Here is a 15,355-nt window from a genome sequence, read left to right on the forward strand (position 1 = left end):
CACAGTACTTTTTCAAGAGTAAGGAGAGCATTTAAATCAGAATATAAAACTATCCTGTTATTTCAAAAGCCACACATTCATAACATCCATTTCATGAAAGTTCTGACCTCAACATCCATGTATTGTGTATGTGTTGCTTTCATTATCGCTTGAAAAACAAAGACATTTACGCTTAAGAGCGAGGAAGTACCACGTTTTACATATGTAAAAACTGTATTAAGACTGAGCTATTAATAGCAGCATTTCCAGAATCCATTTCAAGTCCTTTCTCTTACCATACACAAAATAGAAAAAGCCTTAAACCTAACTGGTAGCCTCTAGCTACTCTGTGCAGGAAGTTGTGTTGCTGATTTCAAAGAAGGGTAAAAAAACCCTTTAATACAAGGCCCCTCTGGAAAAGAAAGGAGGCTAGAAACGTAGATAAGGGACACAAGACTGAGTGAAGAGGAAAGACAACAACCAAAGCTGTTAATAGGTTCTCTACTCAAATGAGCAGCTCAAGCCATTCATAAAAATCATACCGTGAGACTGACAATTTTAAGACCAGTACCACAGAAGTACAGTGACCCTGCAATGACCCTTTGCCCTCCCTCATCTGCATTCTTCCCCACTGCAGCAGTGCAAGCACAAAAGAAGAGCATCAGGGCAGCATATTAATCCAATTGCTCATTCTCAACAAGGGCGAATTATTAACCCTAAACATATATACCAGTTCTAAAGAGGCAGCCAGTACTGTGACTTGGATCAGGAATGCTCTCTTCAGCAGCAATACTCTTAAGCAACTCTAAAACCACAGCTTCATCGAGATGGTGACAGAGAATCCAAGCAAAGGTGCAACATACAGTGTGTGTAATCACTTTTAAATACTTATTTTTCTATCAGAAGATATAATATGCTTACACAGTATCTCTAATTGCTAAAAAGCGTAACTGTTTTAAGAGAAACCAGCACAGCCCTACCTTCATTACCTCTACAAACTCTAATAGAGTGATGTGACCGCTATTCAGAGATGGAGGCAGCACAACAGCCTAGCAGTGCTTGCTCTGTTCCTTTGCTAGATCCAGACGCATTCTCTTACTGTAAAAGGACATACTTCCCATGCAACAAACTACTCTTTATGAAGAATTATCTTTCCACATGAACCTCTATACAGACTAGTGCAACTGTTGCCTACCAATATCCATAACAGTCTTTACATACCAATACCTTACACAATAGTCATGGAAAAGTAAGGAATGCCTATCCTGCATTAAGGATGCAGTTCTGTCCACTATGAGTATTACCATGTTGCCTCTATAAACACTTAAGTTTCTAAAAATCATTATTGGAACTAAAATTTGAAAAACTTAATATGAACTAAGTCAAATAGAGGCAAATCAATTGTTCTTTGGATATCAAGGAGCACTTTGAAAATGCATACTTGTTTTTTTTCTACAGTGAAAAGTTCTTTTACTAGTATCACATAAAATGTTCTTATGTTCAGAATATCAGCCATCCACTACCCATTACACTAGTTTAATAATATTTCTAATTTGAATTATGGGACTTTCATGAGCGATAGATTACTACACTCTAGGTAGCACAACACATAGGTTACAAGTTACAGTAGCATCAGTGGCAAAGGAAGGTAGGACCATGACGGAAAAATCCTTTGTAGACAGCAAGAAAACCAACATTAGAATAAAGTCATCAGGAAGAGCTGGCCTCTCAGAGCTACAAACCTTACTTGTCAGCCTCGACAAACCTAAAGCAATATTTCCCTTTACTGGGGGGGGGGGGGGGGGGAGCGGGAGGGGGGGGGGGGAAGTCTAGAGTGACTATCTCAAAACTTAGCAAGTTCTTAAAGGCTTGCTTTGAATTTTGGGGTTAACACCTCTGCTTCACTGTGCATTACCTGACCCAGTAGCAGTAGGACCAAGAAAAACATTACAGAAGACACAGCTGTGAAAATCCAATTACTAAAATTTATCCAAGTTACAAACATATCTTGTGTAGGCATGCAAGCAAGCTATCTAACATTTGCAGTACATTCTTCATTCAGACAGAGAGAACAATCACAGTGACAGCGTTTAGCAAAGCTAAGAAGGTATTGTTTTGCCACAAATCAGCAATGAGGAAATCTGAAAGGTTCACCACCCTACTAAAAAGTCTCACCTGCATGACCTCCAAATGCTCCTCTTCCTCTAGAGCCAAGAAAAATGCCAGACTGAGGTCTGCCTCTTTGCTCATCTTTAGTATCTGTAAGTAATACACAGCGTAGTGGATGTAGTATCTAAAATTAGTATAATGAAATACTATGCTTAAAGCTAATACTATTCACTCCAAAAACTCTACAGTGCAACTGCCCCAACAGATTCTTTTTAACTCCGACCTATGCTGTATTGTTCCCAGTGATACGATTTTTCAAAGATGCCATCCATGTTCCACAACACGGCTGAAGAACAGAAGCTATTTCATAGCTTTCACTTTTATACTTGTAGTTCTCAGGGAGCAAGCAAACCCAGAAAGAATGACCAAATGTATGTTGCTCCCACACAAACCAGTCAACATAAAAACTTACTCTCGCTTTGTCCAAATCCACCAGGAAATCCTCTAAAACCTCTATTTTGTGTATTAGAATCTTCTACAACATTCCTTTCTTGAAAACCTGCAGTACAGCATAGCACACAACAACTTAGTTTGCCCAGTTTTGCATGTGCAGATCAAGTGCCTTCTGTTTGGCAATTATTCTTTGCAGTCCTTGTTTTATAAATTCAGATAAAAAGTACAATAAAACTAAGTAATTTGCCTAAATATAAAAAAAAAAAGAAGAAATATTTTTTGCCAAAAAGTACGATGAGAAGAAGAGTCTACTGCTCTGTTGTAGTATTGCTTTCTGCAAGAAGTAAATCAAACATTAAGTCTTGAAGTATTTGACTTTACACACATATATGCTATATAAGCTACTAACTTTCAACTCTTCGGTTATGATGCAGATCAGCTCAGTCCTCCGGATCAGTCACAGGACAACTGACAGCATTTGTACCTTCTCAGTCTTCATAACCAGTACCGTAGCGTGAGGTAGTATTGCAATTGTTGCCTCCTATGGAGCGAGGCTTTGCAAACCTGCCTTTCAGATCTATCAATTCCTATTTTTTTTATCACTCAGAATTGCTTACTCAGTTGCTTGGGAGAGGTAGTGCCAAGAATTTAGTGTGTTTTTATTTCTAACCCCTTTCCCTAGTCACCCTCCTGATGGAGCCAGAAAGGAAGTAAACAGCCACATGCATAAACAAGGTATTTCTCATTTTAGACTGGACAGTTTTAGGTGTTGTCCAAAATCCAAGCAGTCAACTTATATAGTCATTTACTCCTTAGTCTTTATTCTTCAACTGAACACCTGTTCTATCATCTTGCAATGACAAAGGGCATCTTCTGCTAAATGAGACCAAGAAGTTCTCCTACCACAGCATCTGTAGCTCCTTCTCCATCAATGCTTGGTGCATACTAATTTATAGGTCATTTGAGTTTTTCCAAATTAAAAAAAAAACCCACATCTTAAAGGCCCACATGCAAAAGACAGTCTAGATATAAACATCCATAAATACTACAGACTTTAAATTATTTCACAATTGCTGGAGAGAGTACAGCAGAACTGATCGTCATCATTCTGCAGCACCACCAAAGTGTTGCTGCCTGCTAAGTCAAAGAAGTCTAGCATTCCCCTACCATAATGGGCATCAATCCAAGAGATGCAGAAATGGTGTAGAATTTTTTAAAAGAATAAACATAACAACTGTAAGTAGCTCCACCGCTGTTCTGCAGGTCAGAACTTTTGCTAAACATGCCCAAACCAGCACTAGAGTTTCCACCTTCCTTGTTTCATAACCAGTCCCACTTACAGCCATAGAACTATCCAGACCGATGCTACATGATAGTAGCTTCCACTGCCCTATACGCTTCCGATAGTACCTGGTGGAAGCATATGCGTCAGTACTGCCAATTACTAACCTTCTTCAATGTGCACTGCATACAAGAGTGGCACTTGTAATTATAAGCAAGAAGAGGACAGGGATTAAATATTGCTTTATGGATACTAAAGAAAGAAAGCTTTCAGGTCTTCCACAGAAGACCACTGGTATACTCCTTCACATGGCATATATGTGAATAATATTCAGCTGCCTTTTATACTACATTATGACTCAACAAAATTATCAGAAAAATACCCTTCTCCAGGGAGAATGGAATCAAAGCAAGAGGTAAACAAAACATTGATTTTAAATGTAGAGTCCTGCCCTCTGGCAAATACGCTGGGGTATTTTATGTTGTGCAGTCGAAACTAAGGGGTAATACTGAGTGCCTACATTATGCAGAAATAAGGATTAGTATTACCCTCCAAGTCATAAATACTCATTTGGCTCTGATACAACAAAACTGAGTACCTGAATAGGGAAAATTTAATGTATCAAATAAGACTAGCCACTAGAATTACACGCACTCCAGAAAGTTACCTCTGTTTGCAAAATTCCTTCCGCTACCAAATCTACTCGCTGGTTGACACTGTCTGTTCAGACATTCATCAGTATCTATAATTAGAAAATATAATCGACTTAGCATTCAAAGCTACCTTGAACTTCAGGGAAGGCTTTTGGTTTTGGGTGGGTTTGGTGTTTTGGGGTTTTTGTTGTTGTTGTTTCAGTTTGTTATTTTTATACTCAACAATAAAATTACAGAATCATTCAAGCTGAAAGGGACCTCAGGTCTATAGCCCACCTCCCACTCAACAAAAAAACACATGATGAAGATGTCCTTTTATAAGACAAAGAAAATGAATTAAAATTATAAAGCTTAGGACAGGTGTAACTACTGTTTTCTACAAGGAATAGCACCACTCAGCAACAGTACTGCTACCAACACAGTAAAATTTGAGTTTCCAGAATCTACTAGAACACCAGTTGCAAAGTCCTCCATTCTAAATGTTCTCCAGAAGGAAGGCTTAATCACCCCCAAAACTACAAATTTTAACCATGCAATCCTACCTCTACTCCTAGAATACCCTCCAAAATGATCCTGCATATGCTGAATTCTGTTAGATCTTTCAACAGCACCTAGAAAAGGAAAACAACAAGAAAGTAAGGCTTTTGACACTGTCTCCCATAACATCCTCATATACAAACCAATGAAGTACAGCCTACATAACTGGACAGTGAGGAGGACTGAAAGTAGGCTGAACCACTGGGCTCCAAGAGTTGTGATCAGCAGCACAAACTCCAGCTGGAGGCCAATCACTAGCAGAGCACCCCACTGACTGATACTAGGGCCAACACAGTTTATCATCTTCATTCATGACCCCGATGACGGGACAGAATGCACCCTCAGCCAGTTTGCAGACATACAAAACCGGGACGTAACACAGAGCTGTGTTTCACTCAGAGGAAACTCAAAACATGCTAGAGACATGGGCAGGCAAGAACCTCAAAGTTCAATAAAGAAAAATGCAAAATCCTACACCTGGGGAGGAATAACTCCAGGCACCAGTACACACTGGGGCCAACCATCTGGAAAGCATCTTTGCAGAGAAAAACCTGAGGGCTGTGGTGGATAGCAAACTGAACATAAGCCAGCAGTGTGCCCTTGCAGTAAAGGCCAACAGCCTTCCGGGGTACATTAGGAAGAATGTTGCCAGCAGCTGGGGGCAGGTCGTCCTTCCCCGCTGATGATGCCATATCTGGAGTGCTGCGTCCAGTTCTAGGCTGTCCAGTACAAAACAGACACTGACATACTGGAATGAGTCCAGCAAAGGACCACAAAGATAATGAAAAGACTGGTGCATCTGCATACACAGAGTGGCTGACAGCTAGAACATCTGTGCCTGGAGACAAGGCGGCTCAAAGGATCTTACATCTTAACAGAAGTGAGCAGAGACAGAGTCAGATTCTTTTCACTGATATGCAGCAAGGGGACAAGAGGCAATGGGCACAAACTGAAATACAGGAAAATCCATTTTAACATAAGGAAAATCTTTATACTCTGAGGGTGGTTAAACACTAGGCAAATTGCCTAAAGAGCTTGTATAGTCTCCATCCCTGGAGAAATTCAAAATTCAGCTGGACAATGTCCAGAGCCACCTGCTATAGGTGACCCTACTCTACACAAGGATTTGGACCAGCCAATCTTCAGAGTTGCCTTCCAACCTGAGTGATTCTATAAAAATGAAATTCCCTATTCTGCAATATCAGAGTCAAGATCAAGGTACATCAGCAACCATCATACAGATATGAAATCTGAAATCAAAACATGAAGTCTACAAAATTCCATGTTGCGCAAGTATATGGCATATCACAGAAACTGATTTTTACCGTCTCCCTTTCAAGTTAAAACTGCTTAACATAATGATATAGCTACCCCTGAAAAAAACTAGACACTAGTACATTCCACAAGACAACAAACGCACTAGTTAAAGAAGAGATCACCTGTATACAAGAGCTTGTCATACAGAAAAAAAGAAGACAGATGACATTTGGTACATTATCAAGTCACTCAATCAGGAAACTTTGCTCGTACAACACTAAACAAAGTGTTAAACTGCTGCTTTCATAATCTGAACAATGTTCAGAGTTCCTGCTCACTTGGAAGATTTAAGTGAGTAGTTTGTGGCAAAGCCAGTAAAAAAGATTCCAATATTCATGTTTATATGTAACATGTAACAAGCAGCAAATAAAAACACCTTACCAATTATTAAATTAACACTTCTATTGTTTACCACAATAGATTGGCTTCTATTGACCAAGTCTATTTGCCTTTAAAGGCGTGAGGACTCTCTTCCCTTTACTTGCCATCCTAACCCATTCTTATTCCATCACTCCTTTTCCACTGAGATTTCCACACCTTAAGCACATTAAGTTAATTCCATATTCAAAGCTTTTGGAAAGCACATCATATGCCAACAAAATACTTGATCAGTAAAGCATCTGCTTTATTAAGTTCCTTAACCATGCTGCCCTCTGTGTTTATTGCCTCTACTAATGAAAGGTGCTGGACAAAAACACAGATTTACAGACAGTGAACAGGACAGAACCAATAATCATTCTTTAGTCAGGTCTGCTATGCTTAGCCCTTACACCAGCTGAACTGTAGGCTGCACTGCTGTAGGCTGCACTGTTACTTGCTAACCAACCTATTAAGATTGGTAAAAGTATAGCAACTTTCACAATTATCATTTGCCTACTATGCAAATTATTCATGCGACTCATGTCTATATAGGTTTGCAAGCTAACTGGTCTTATAGGAAGTCTAGAAGTACCAAATGCTAGTGTTTAATTCATCACTGTATCATTTACCACTCTAAATGTATTAATTTTCAAGCAGTATTTGATAGATTAAGAGGACTAGAATGAATTCTTGTTTCCAATTCACTGGAATTAAAATCTAGCGTTGCATCAGTGTATCTCTGAACAACAGCTGTTAGATCTGTTGATTTCCTCATCATATGCGTTCACTTACATTTTTCTACTGTACACGGGGATTTAAAATCCTGATTTTAATCCATTCCAGAGACATGCACCCCCAAATCCTGTACATACTAAATAAATGTCATTTTGGCAAGACTTTTAATTCTGTTTTTTGTCTGGGATTTTCTGTGGGTGGTTTGCTTGGTTGGTTGGTTGGGTTTTTTAAGTACCAAAGGAGTATGAAACAGGAAAGAAGAAAGTTCCTTCAGTATTGAAAATTCTGAACAGTCAGCTTGTAAAGAAAGTTTTGCTTTCATGAAGAAGCAATACAAAGAACAAATTCACTTGTTTAAGTCAAAGTAAAGCTTTATAAAATACTAATTTGCTAGTACGCAATATTGCTTTTAGTTTATCCTCATTACAAGGATTTACACAAGAGTACTACTACTATAGATTGTTTCAAGGAAAAAAATCAAAATTAAAGTTTAACCTGCATACACTAACTCTATTCATGCAATTTAGTGTCAAACAAGCAAACTATATCACTAACAATAGTTATGAACTATACAGAGCCTAGAAGTGCATTGCATACAACAGAGCAGCTCATGAGAGCTTTATCTAAAACTCAGCTGAAGCACAATCTGTTCATAAATTAGAAGTTTTGCAAGGGAAAAAAAGAAAAAAGGCCCATGCAGCCTTTTCTAAAAAAATTTTTTAAAAAGGACACGTTTTTCCATCATGTTGCAGGGAAAGAATCCCTAATCTGATGCACCCTTTTAAACAAGGTCAAGACAAGATGCATAATGTTATCAACCAAGAGCCTCGCCTCTGGACTTCCCGAACAGCTTTAGTTCTTTAAGTCTTTATTTAAACAGCAAATAAATTTTGCTTGTATCTAGCATAATTAAGCAATCTCAGTATTATTACTTACGCTTGAAAACATTGGTAGAGTTCCCTATCAACTAAGAACCTGAAAGATTGTGTCAAGCCAGAACAGACACTTTGAAATTGCTTACACTGATCTAAAATGGCACAGTATGTCTAGCTCAGGAAAGGAATAAATGGTTAATGATGACAGTGAAAGCAAGTCCTTCAACAGGAAAAGCCCTCCCTGACATCAGTTCAAGAGGCACAAATCAGAGAATACTTACGTTATTTTTGCAATATGTAATGGAAAAGTTATCAGGCAGAGCTGACAGCTAGTCAGAAAGAAAGAGTTGGAACAAACAAAACATGAAGCTCCCAAGACTCACTTCCACCTAACCTGCAATTCAAGTTCTCTTCACAAGCACTGCCTTTCCTATTTGTTCTGTGTGAAACCATTACTGAAGTTAGCAACCTGGAGACCTCATAAAACATTTCTGCTGTTCTAGGATGAATGCAAAGCCTGTCATCCAAATTTTCTATTTCCTGTAACTGTCCAAATTCAGAGGAATTCAAGTAGCACAAGTGGTTATCTTGTTCCTACCCTTCCTAATTTTCCAACATCCTGGGGACAAGGAATTGGGAGAACATAAGTCTGCCTTTCAGCTATACACTAAAAGGCAGGGGAGAGATACATCAGTAATAAACATACTGCCATGTTCTAACTACTCATAAACACATGAGCAGTTATAAATATATGGAGAACCTGCCGCATGAAGAAAGACTGTGGCAGTTAGGTCTTTTCTCCCTGAGGAAAAGGAGGCTCAGGGAGGACCTCACAGTATTCCAGTACTTGAGGGGCAGCTACAAAGACGGCAGGGGCTCTCTCTTCATGAAGAGCCACGCGGAGAAGACAAAGGGCAACAGGCACAAGGTGCACTGGGCAAGGTTTCATCTTGATAGAAGAAAGAATTTTTTACTGTGAGAACAATCATTCACTGGAACAACCTCCCCAGGGACATGGCAGAGTCCCCATCACTGGAGATTTTCAAGATGGGATTGGACAGGGTGCTAGATAATCTCATCTAGGCTTCCTTTACCATGAAAGGTTAGACCAGATGATCTTTCGAGGTCCCTTCCAACCAGGGCTGTTCTATGATTCTACAATATCAACGTAATTTGTGCTAACCACAATTTGTTAAAATAAAGTTTAGGTTGTTCCTCCACAGCTGGATCAACTAAATGATATAAGCTCAAAATTTTTACCTCAGACTGAATTTCACTGAAGTTAAAATATCCTCAAGCAGTCTTAAAGACCATTCCTAAGTTCAGAAACTACAGTGAGAACACCCCGATTGCCTTATCCCACAGCCTGTTAGCTCTAAGCAAAACCTGTTTCCTGATGTGGCTATTATATAATGAGTCACACAAAGTAAAGCCTGGGGCAAACTACCTCCAGCAGCAACCCTGGCTTGGCATATTTAAAACTTCTATATCTAAACTTCTTCTAACTTCCGTATCTAAAACTTCTGTTCAAGTTTATAAAGGCATCATCTTCACGAAGCCAAGAGTGCTTTACAGAAACTTGATACCAAACATCAATGTTTTGCCTTGTGGTTTTTGCTGGTTTTTCTAAATGGATCCAAGTTTCTGTTCAACAACCTCACCTGACGTTTTCTTATTTTCAACACAACTGTCAGACAGGACCTCACTAGAACTGCTCAACATGGCATATGAACAGTATTGAAAATAAATGTTATGTTTAGCACAGCCTGTTTTAGAAATGCTTGTGACAAATTTAGAAATGAGGTAACACCTCACAAGGTAACCTCGACTCTCATTAGAAGTTATATTCTGTATTCAACATGTAACTGCAGTAAATTGCTTGTGAGGTAACACCTATCGACTCTCATTAGAAGTTATATTCTGTATTCAACATGTAACTGCAGTAAATAAAGAAGGGTTGAGTATCAAAAGGAAAGTCTATTTGTTATGTTACCTGTATAATTTGATGTTGTTTACTCCATGGCGGACGCATGAAAATATCACAATGATAATACTGTGGTTTTCTTTAATCTCCTAAGCTGTTCAAGGGATCAACTCCCCCAAACATCAGCAAAATCAAAAGTGCCTTTCACATACCGAATGAGCCTACACTTGGACTGAAGTCAGATGAGGGGCCATTTGGTCTTTCAGAGAAGCTAGCCTACAAAAAGAAAAAAGGCACATCATGTTAACCCCAGGCCACGCAAAGTACATAAATACAAATGCAGTTGCTATGTCTTGCACTTGAAAGAAGTTGCCTTCTGCACCTTCAGAAATGCAGTCTCTCAGACTCTTCTGTTCACTTCAGTTTAATACACTTCAGTATGGCATACTGTTTGCATCTGAATGTCACCAAAAGCACATTATACACAGTTGACATGTGGAGTTAAGTAAGTTTATCTTGCCTTCTGTCGCTGATTTGTGTGGGCATCAGCTTTGTCACCTTGCCAACAAACATTTTAAGCCTTGAATATAAGAAACATTTATTGTTCAAAACAATACTATAATCATTTGAAGTATTTTTCTTTTCCAATCTTTCAGACTGTTTGTATTGTGACTAAAAATCTGTTTTCATCACTTTCATAACTCACTTTCTAGGGTTTTACTAGACGATGCTTACAGATTATCTTAAAAGGAAGTAACTGAAATATTGTCAGTCCCTGTTCATTTATTCAAAGATTCAGATATTCCATTTGAACAATTCAGAACAGCAGCTAATTTTCACATTTTACTCTTATGGTCAGTTTTACTTCCAGCAAAGGCCATGTTTAACTTTCTCCTGTTTAATGCAAGCCAGGCACATACTAGTAAGCCAAAACAACAGCTGACTGAGGAACATCACATAACTACCACACTTTTTACTTCAAGATTGTGCTTTTTAGACATTACTACAGCTTTCACACTTCTCAATGTGGCTAGCAACAACTACAGGAAATTAAACCCAAACTGGTAAAATTACTATTCTGAAAAGTGTATGCTGTAATTTCTTCTTTTGGCAACCTTACTTTTAGCCTCGTACATCCATCTGGATAAGCCATTCGCCTTTCCTCTTCCTCCCTGTTCCTCAAGGCTGAATTTAAATGCCCATTAGGACCAATGCCAACAATCAAAGATTCATTACAGATTCTCCTCAAATTTACTGCCGTTTCTTCTAATACCAATGTTCTGATAACAACATCAGAATCAGCAAAACATTATTCTTTAGCTGTCTCTCATTACATTCCCGTATCTTATCCTTCATTTCACACCAAAGCATTTTGCTGCTATGCAAAAAAATAGCAAAATTGAATAGGAATTTCTACACAAGATTTAGCTCAGAACTAGGCCTGACACTAGGTACCTGACATCACCCTAGTTCTGCTATGAAGTCCAGAACTGCATTTTAAGAATTGTTCTGCCTGCTGCCAAACTCTTGAGACCATTAAACTGCACATAGTTTAACAACTTAAATGTACTACTTCCTGACCTAATTGTAGCTTTTCTACTGCCAGGAATTTAACTCAAGAGTAACTGCTACGATCACCCTCTTCCAGTTTCAGTTTAAGTGAGCTGGGTTTGCAAACACTGTAGTAGCCCAACTCATTTGGGGGGGAGGGGGGGAAGCAGAGTGGAGACAACTTACAGAAGCAACTTGAACAGAAGATCTGAGAGGAAGCAACAGCTCCACCTATTTCTGGATATATGATAGCTTCCTGAGAGCTGGGGAAGCAAGTGTGGAAACTATCCAGATCTGTAAACACAGATGCTATATAATCCCAGTCAGGATCCATGAGTCTCCTTGCTTTTCTTCCCTAAAAAGCTGGGTATTAAAAACGCTTTCAAAATACACAGCCAAAGGACTGAATACCTTTATGGAACAGTGACCATGTTAACTTATTTTAGAAGACAACCATCATGATGAGACCCACTTACACATTCAGAGCTACAGATACAATGAAGTCGACTTGGTTTCTATACACAATTAAGCCTGCTTGAAAAGTCAGATTTCCGTTTTCTAAGACTACAGTTTTCCAAGCAAATGAGACCATGTAACAACTCACTGCTATCAAGAAAAGATGAGGTTTATTTATTTTCTCTTTATCAGCTTTGGTGGTCAAGGCCATCTAAGCCATTTTTCCATCAGGTTAGAAAATTAAGAGAGCTCACAAAAGTATACAATGAGCACTGGTACCTGAACAAAACAGCAGCAAGCAAACTGCTCATGGGGAGGAAATCTCATCTCTTCAGTAACAGTTAACAGTGAACTCCTACAGCAGCCTACCATGTTTGCAAAAACATACTGTAAATTATATTCAAAGTCCTATCTACAGCCCTTAAACAGGTGCGCTCCTCACCCTTCCTACGCATTTAAGACCATAAAGTTTGGGAACAACATGAAGTGCAATATTAACTGAACAATGAAAATCAGCTGAGAGAATCACCTATGTTCTATTTGTTGCTGTGGTAAGAAGAAACAGCAATTCAGTGACTGCCAGCAGAAAGAGACAGCAAATAGAATAGCTAAAAGGATATCAATGGTGCAGAGAGAGAAGTTACAACTCACATTTAACCCACAGCCATGAACTACCACCAAAAGACATGGTTCTGCTAATCCCCAATAATGCAGTTCCACCACTGCCCTTTTACTATTCAATAGACCATCAAACCAGTCTGATTTGTGCAAGAAATTGCAGCCTACTAACACCCAAAAAACAGTGATCTGTTCTCAGTTTATCTTACAACTTCAGAAACACTGGATCTAACATACGTAAGGGAACAGGAGTGCATTATAAGGGAAAAAGGGCAGGCAACAGGAACCACCCCTTTCAGAAGTTAAAAAACTTTACTTGAATACCCCTTACCACCATTTAGCTGCAATTATAAGTTTCTACCCTACCTAAGTTCTTGCTTGTTCCCTTGCAGCCTCTGCTGGTCTGCTAGCCTATCCACATAGGTACTCAATTCCCAGCCCATGTATCATAATTAGTTACTAGTATGTGTTGCTTTTATGCCACTAGTATATGTCACTTTAAGTACACATCCTCTCAAAAGCCAATGTAAGAAGGCAGCATGAAGCAGCTGAAGAGTAATACTAATTGGCTACACTGACCATGCCCCAGGAGCCTCCAGGGAGGCAAGGCACCTCAACATTTTGAGAGACTGAAACTGCTACTATTGTTTAAGAAAACACTGCCTTTTCTACATGCAAGTTAAGGGCAAGTTCCTCCAGGTGCTTCAGGAATCACAGGAACAGGGGACCACAGCCTGCCAGCCACCTAGACCGCAGGGCCAGGGGTGGGAGGAAGGGAAAAAGAAGCAAACATGCTACAGCCCAACAATTGCCACCTCATACCTGCTCAAGAAGTGGGAGGATTGGCGATGCCTCGTCCCCCATCTCTGCATTCCAGTCCTCGTGGTTCATGCTGTGCCCTTTCAGATCTGCTTGCAGGAGACGAAACACATTAGCAGCAACACCCTGCCTGCCTCCAGCGTGTCCCACAGCACCCATGCAGGGGACACTATTGAGTGCTGTCCCAGCACTCACTGTCCTCATTGCAACCCCCACTGCGTCGGCGGGGGGTGGGTGGGAGGGGTGTCCTCTCGGGGGAGAGCCTCCCACTTCCATGAGAAAGGCGCCCACCCCTGCTCTTACCTCCTTTCCGCGGCCACCGAAGCTCTGCATTGAAATGAAATGGCGCCTCTCACCGAGGCTTCTAATAACGGCACCACCACGTGCAGTTGCTGGCCCGTCACGTGCCTCGCCCGCCAGCCAATAAGAGCGCGGCTCGCCAGCAGAGCGCGTGTGCTGGTGCCTGTAGCCAGGGGTGAGGCATTATGCGCCGAGCCGTTAGGCGGTTGGGGCTGTTAAGGCTGGGGGAGGGCAGCGAGTGAGGGTGGCGCGGGAGCGGTGTTGGCGCGCCTGACTGGAGCTTGTGGGGCAGGGGTCTGCTGGGGCCTTTATCTGGTCTGCGGTGATTTGCCCCGTGGGTAGGAAAGGGCGGGAGGTGGTGCATGTTTTATCTCGCTATGGCGTGTACTGCTCTGTGGAGCAGTGGTGGCGGCGGGGTAGTCACGGTGCATGTGGAAGGAAAGGAGAGCTCAGGAAAATGGAGGTTCACAGTATCTGGGCACTTCTGTCCTTTGCTGATGATCCTGCTCGGCTCCCTGAGCATCTGAATAATCCTTACTTTCTTCATGTATGACTGTTAAAGTGTGGTTTATTTTACAAATACCTACTTCTAATAAAAGTGAAAACCACTGTTTGGCAGAACTGCAACTAAGATATTAATCATTTTACTGCAAACAACATTTTCAAGCATTAGCGTAACAGCTAACAGAACATACCCCTTTGCTAGAATTAAAAAAAAAAAATTGTTTAATTAGGTTAAACAGGCAATTTGTTAAAAAAAAAAAACACCAAAAAACCCCACCATACTTAAGAACAACATCCCCTTCCCACAGTTTTTTGTAAAACCAGACTTGGTAGAGAAAACAAAAGAGGGCTAAATTCCTGGCTTAGGAGTTTTATTTATGTTGAAGTGTGGAAGAATGTAGATAGGACTTGTATCAGTTCAATGCATCTATTAAAAATTGAGGCAAGTGCTCTGACACTTTCGCTTGTGTTTCTGAGCTGCTGGCGCAGTGTATGTCTTCTCTGTACCTCTTTTTGTGCTGTGGAATAATACAGCAATACTTATTCTGAACATCGTAAAGGAAGTTTATATCATTCCATAAATGTGATGAATACTTGTTAACCTGCTCCACCATGTTCAACAGATTTTCCTTGTCAGAAAAACTATTTGAAAAACTGTGTGCCTGTTTGAGAACTTTAAAGTCTTCTGTTGCAGAGAAGCTACATCAGCTCTGCAATTTTGCAGTGAACATCTGAATGTCTAGTAGGGGCTTTGGGCAACAGTAAGGCAAATTCCTGCAGCAGATGGAGGTTATTGGAGAGGCTTATTTTTCAGGAACATCAGGACAGGACACTGCGCCACTAGATGATATATATGAGGCTGTGCTCAGTGCAGGTAGCAAAG

General features: G+C 40.2%; 1 protein-coding gene across 1 annotated transcript in view; it reads right to left on the reverse strand.

Moving 5' to 3' along the window:
• The window catches only part of DDX4 (DEAD-box helicase 4), a 32,564-nt gene extending 17,478 nt beyond the window's left edge, over nucleotides 1–15,086 (reverse strand). The window contains exons 1-6 of the mRNA XM_009272554.1: nucleotides 14,980–15,086; nucleotides 13,672–14,131; nucleotides 5,525–5,732; nucleotides 5,019–5,087; nucleotides 2,567–2,647; nucleotides 2,155–2,238 (exon numbers count right to left, since the gene is read on the reverse strand). Of these exons, the coding sequence (XP_009270829.1) occupies nucleotides 2,155–2,238; nucleotides 2,567–2,647; nucleotides 5,019–5,087; nucleotides 5,525–5,732; nucleotides 13,672–14,131; nucleotides 14,980–15,086 (1,009 nt within the window). The remainder of the gene's footprint in view (nucleotides 1–2,154; nucleotides 2,239–2,566; nucleotides 2,648–5,018; nucleotides 5,088–5,524; nucleotides 5,733–13,671; nucleotides 14,132–14,979) is intronic.
• Between the last annotated feature and the right edge of the window lie 269 nt (nucleotides 15,087–15,355).

The sequence above is a fragment of the Aptenodytes forsteri genome, unplaced genomic scaffold, assembly GCF_000699145.1.
Source record: "Aptenodytes forsteri isolate BGI_AS27 unplaced genomic scaffold, ASM69914v1 Scaffold92, whole genome shotgun sequence".
Classification (NCBI taxonomy): domain Eukaryota; kingdom Metazoa; phylum Chordata; class Aves; order Sphenisciformes; family Spheniscidae; genus Aptenodytes; species Aptenodytes forsteri.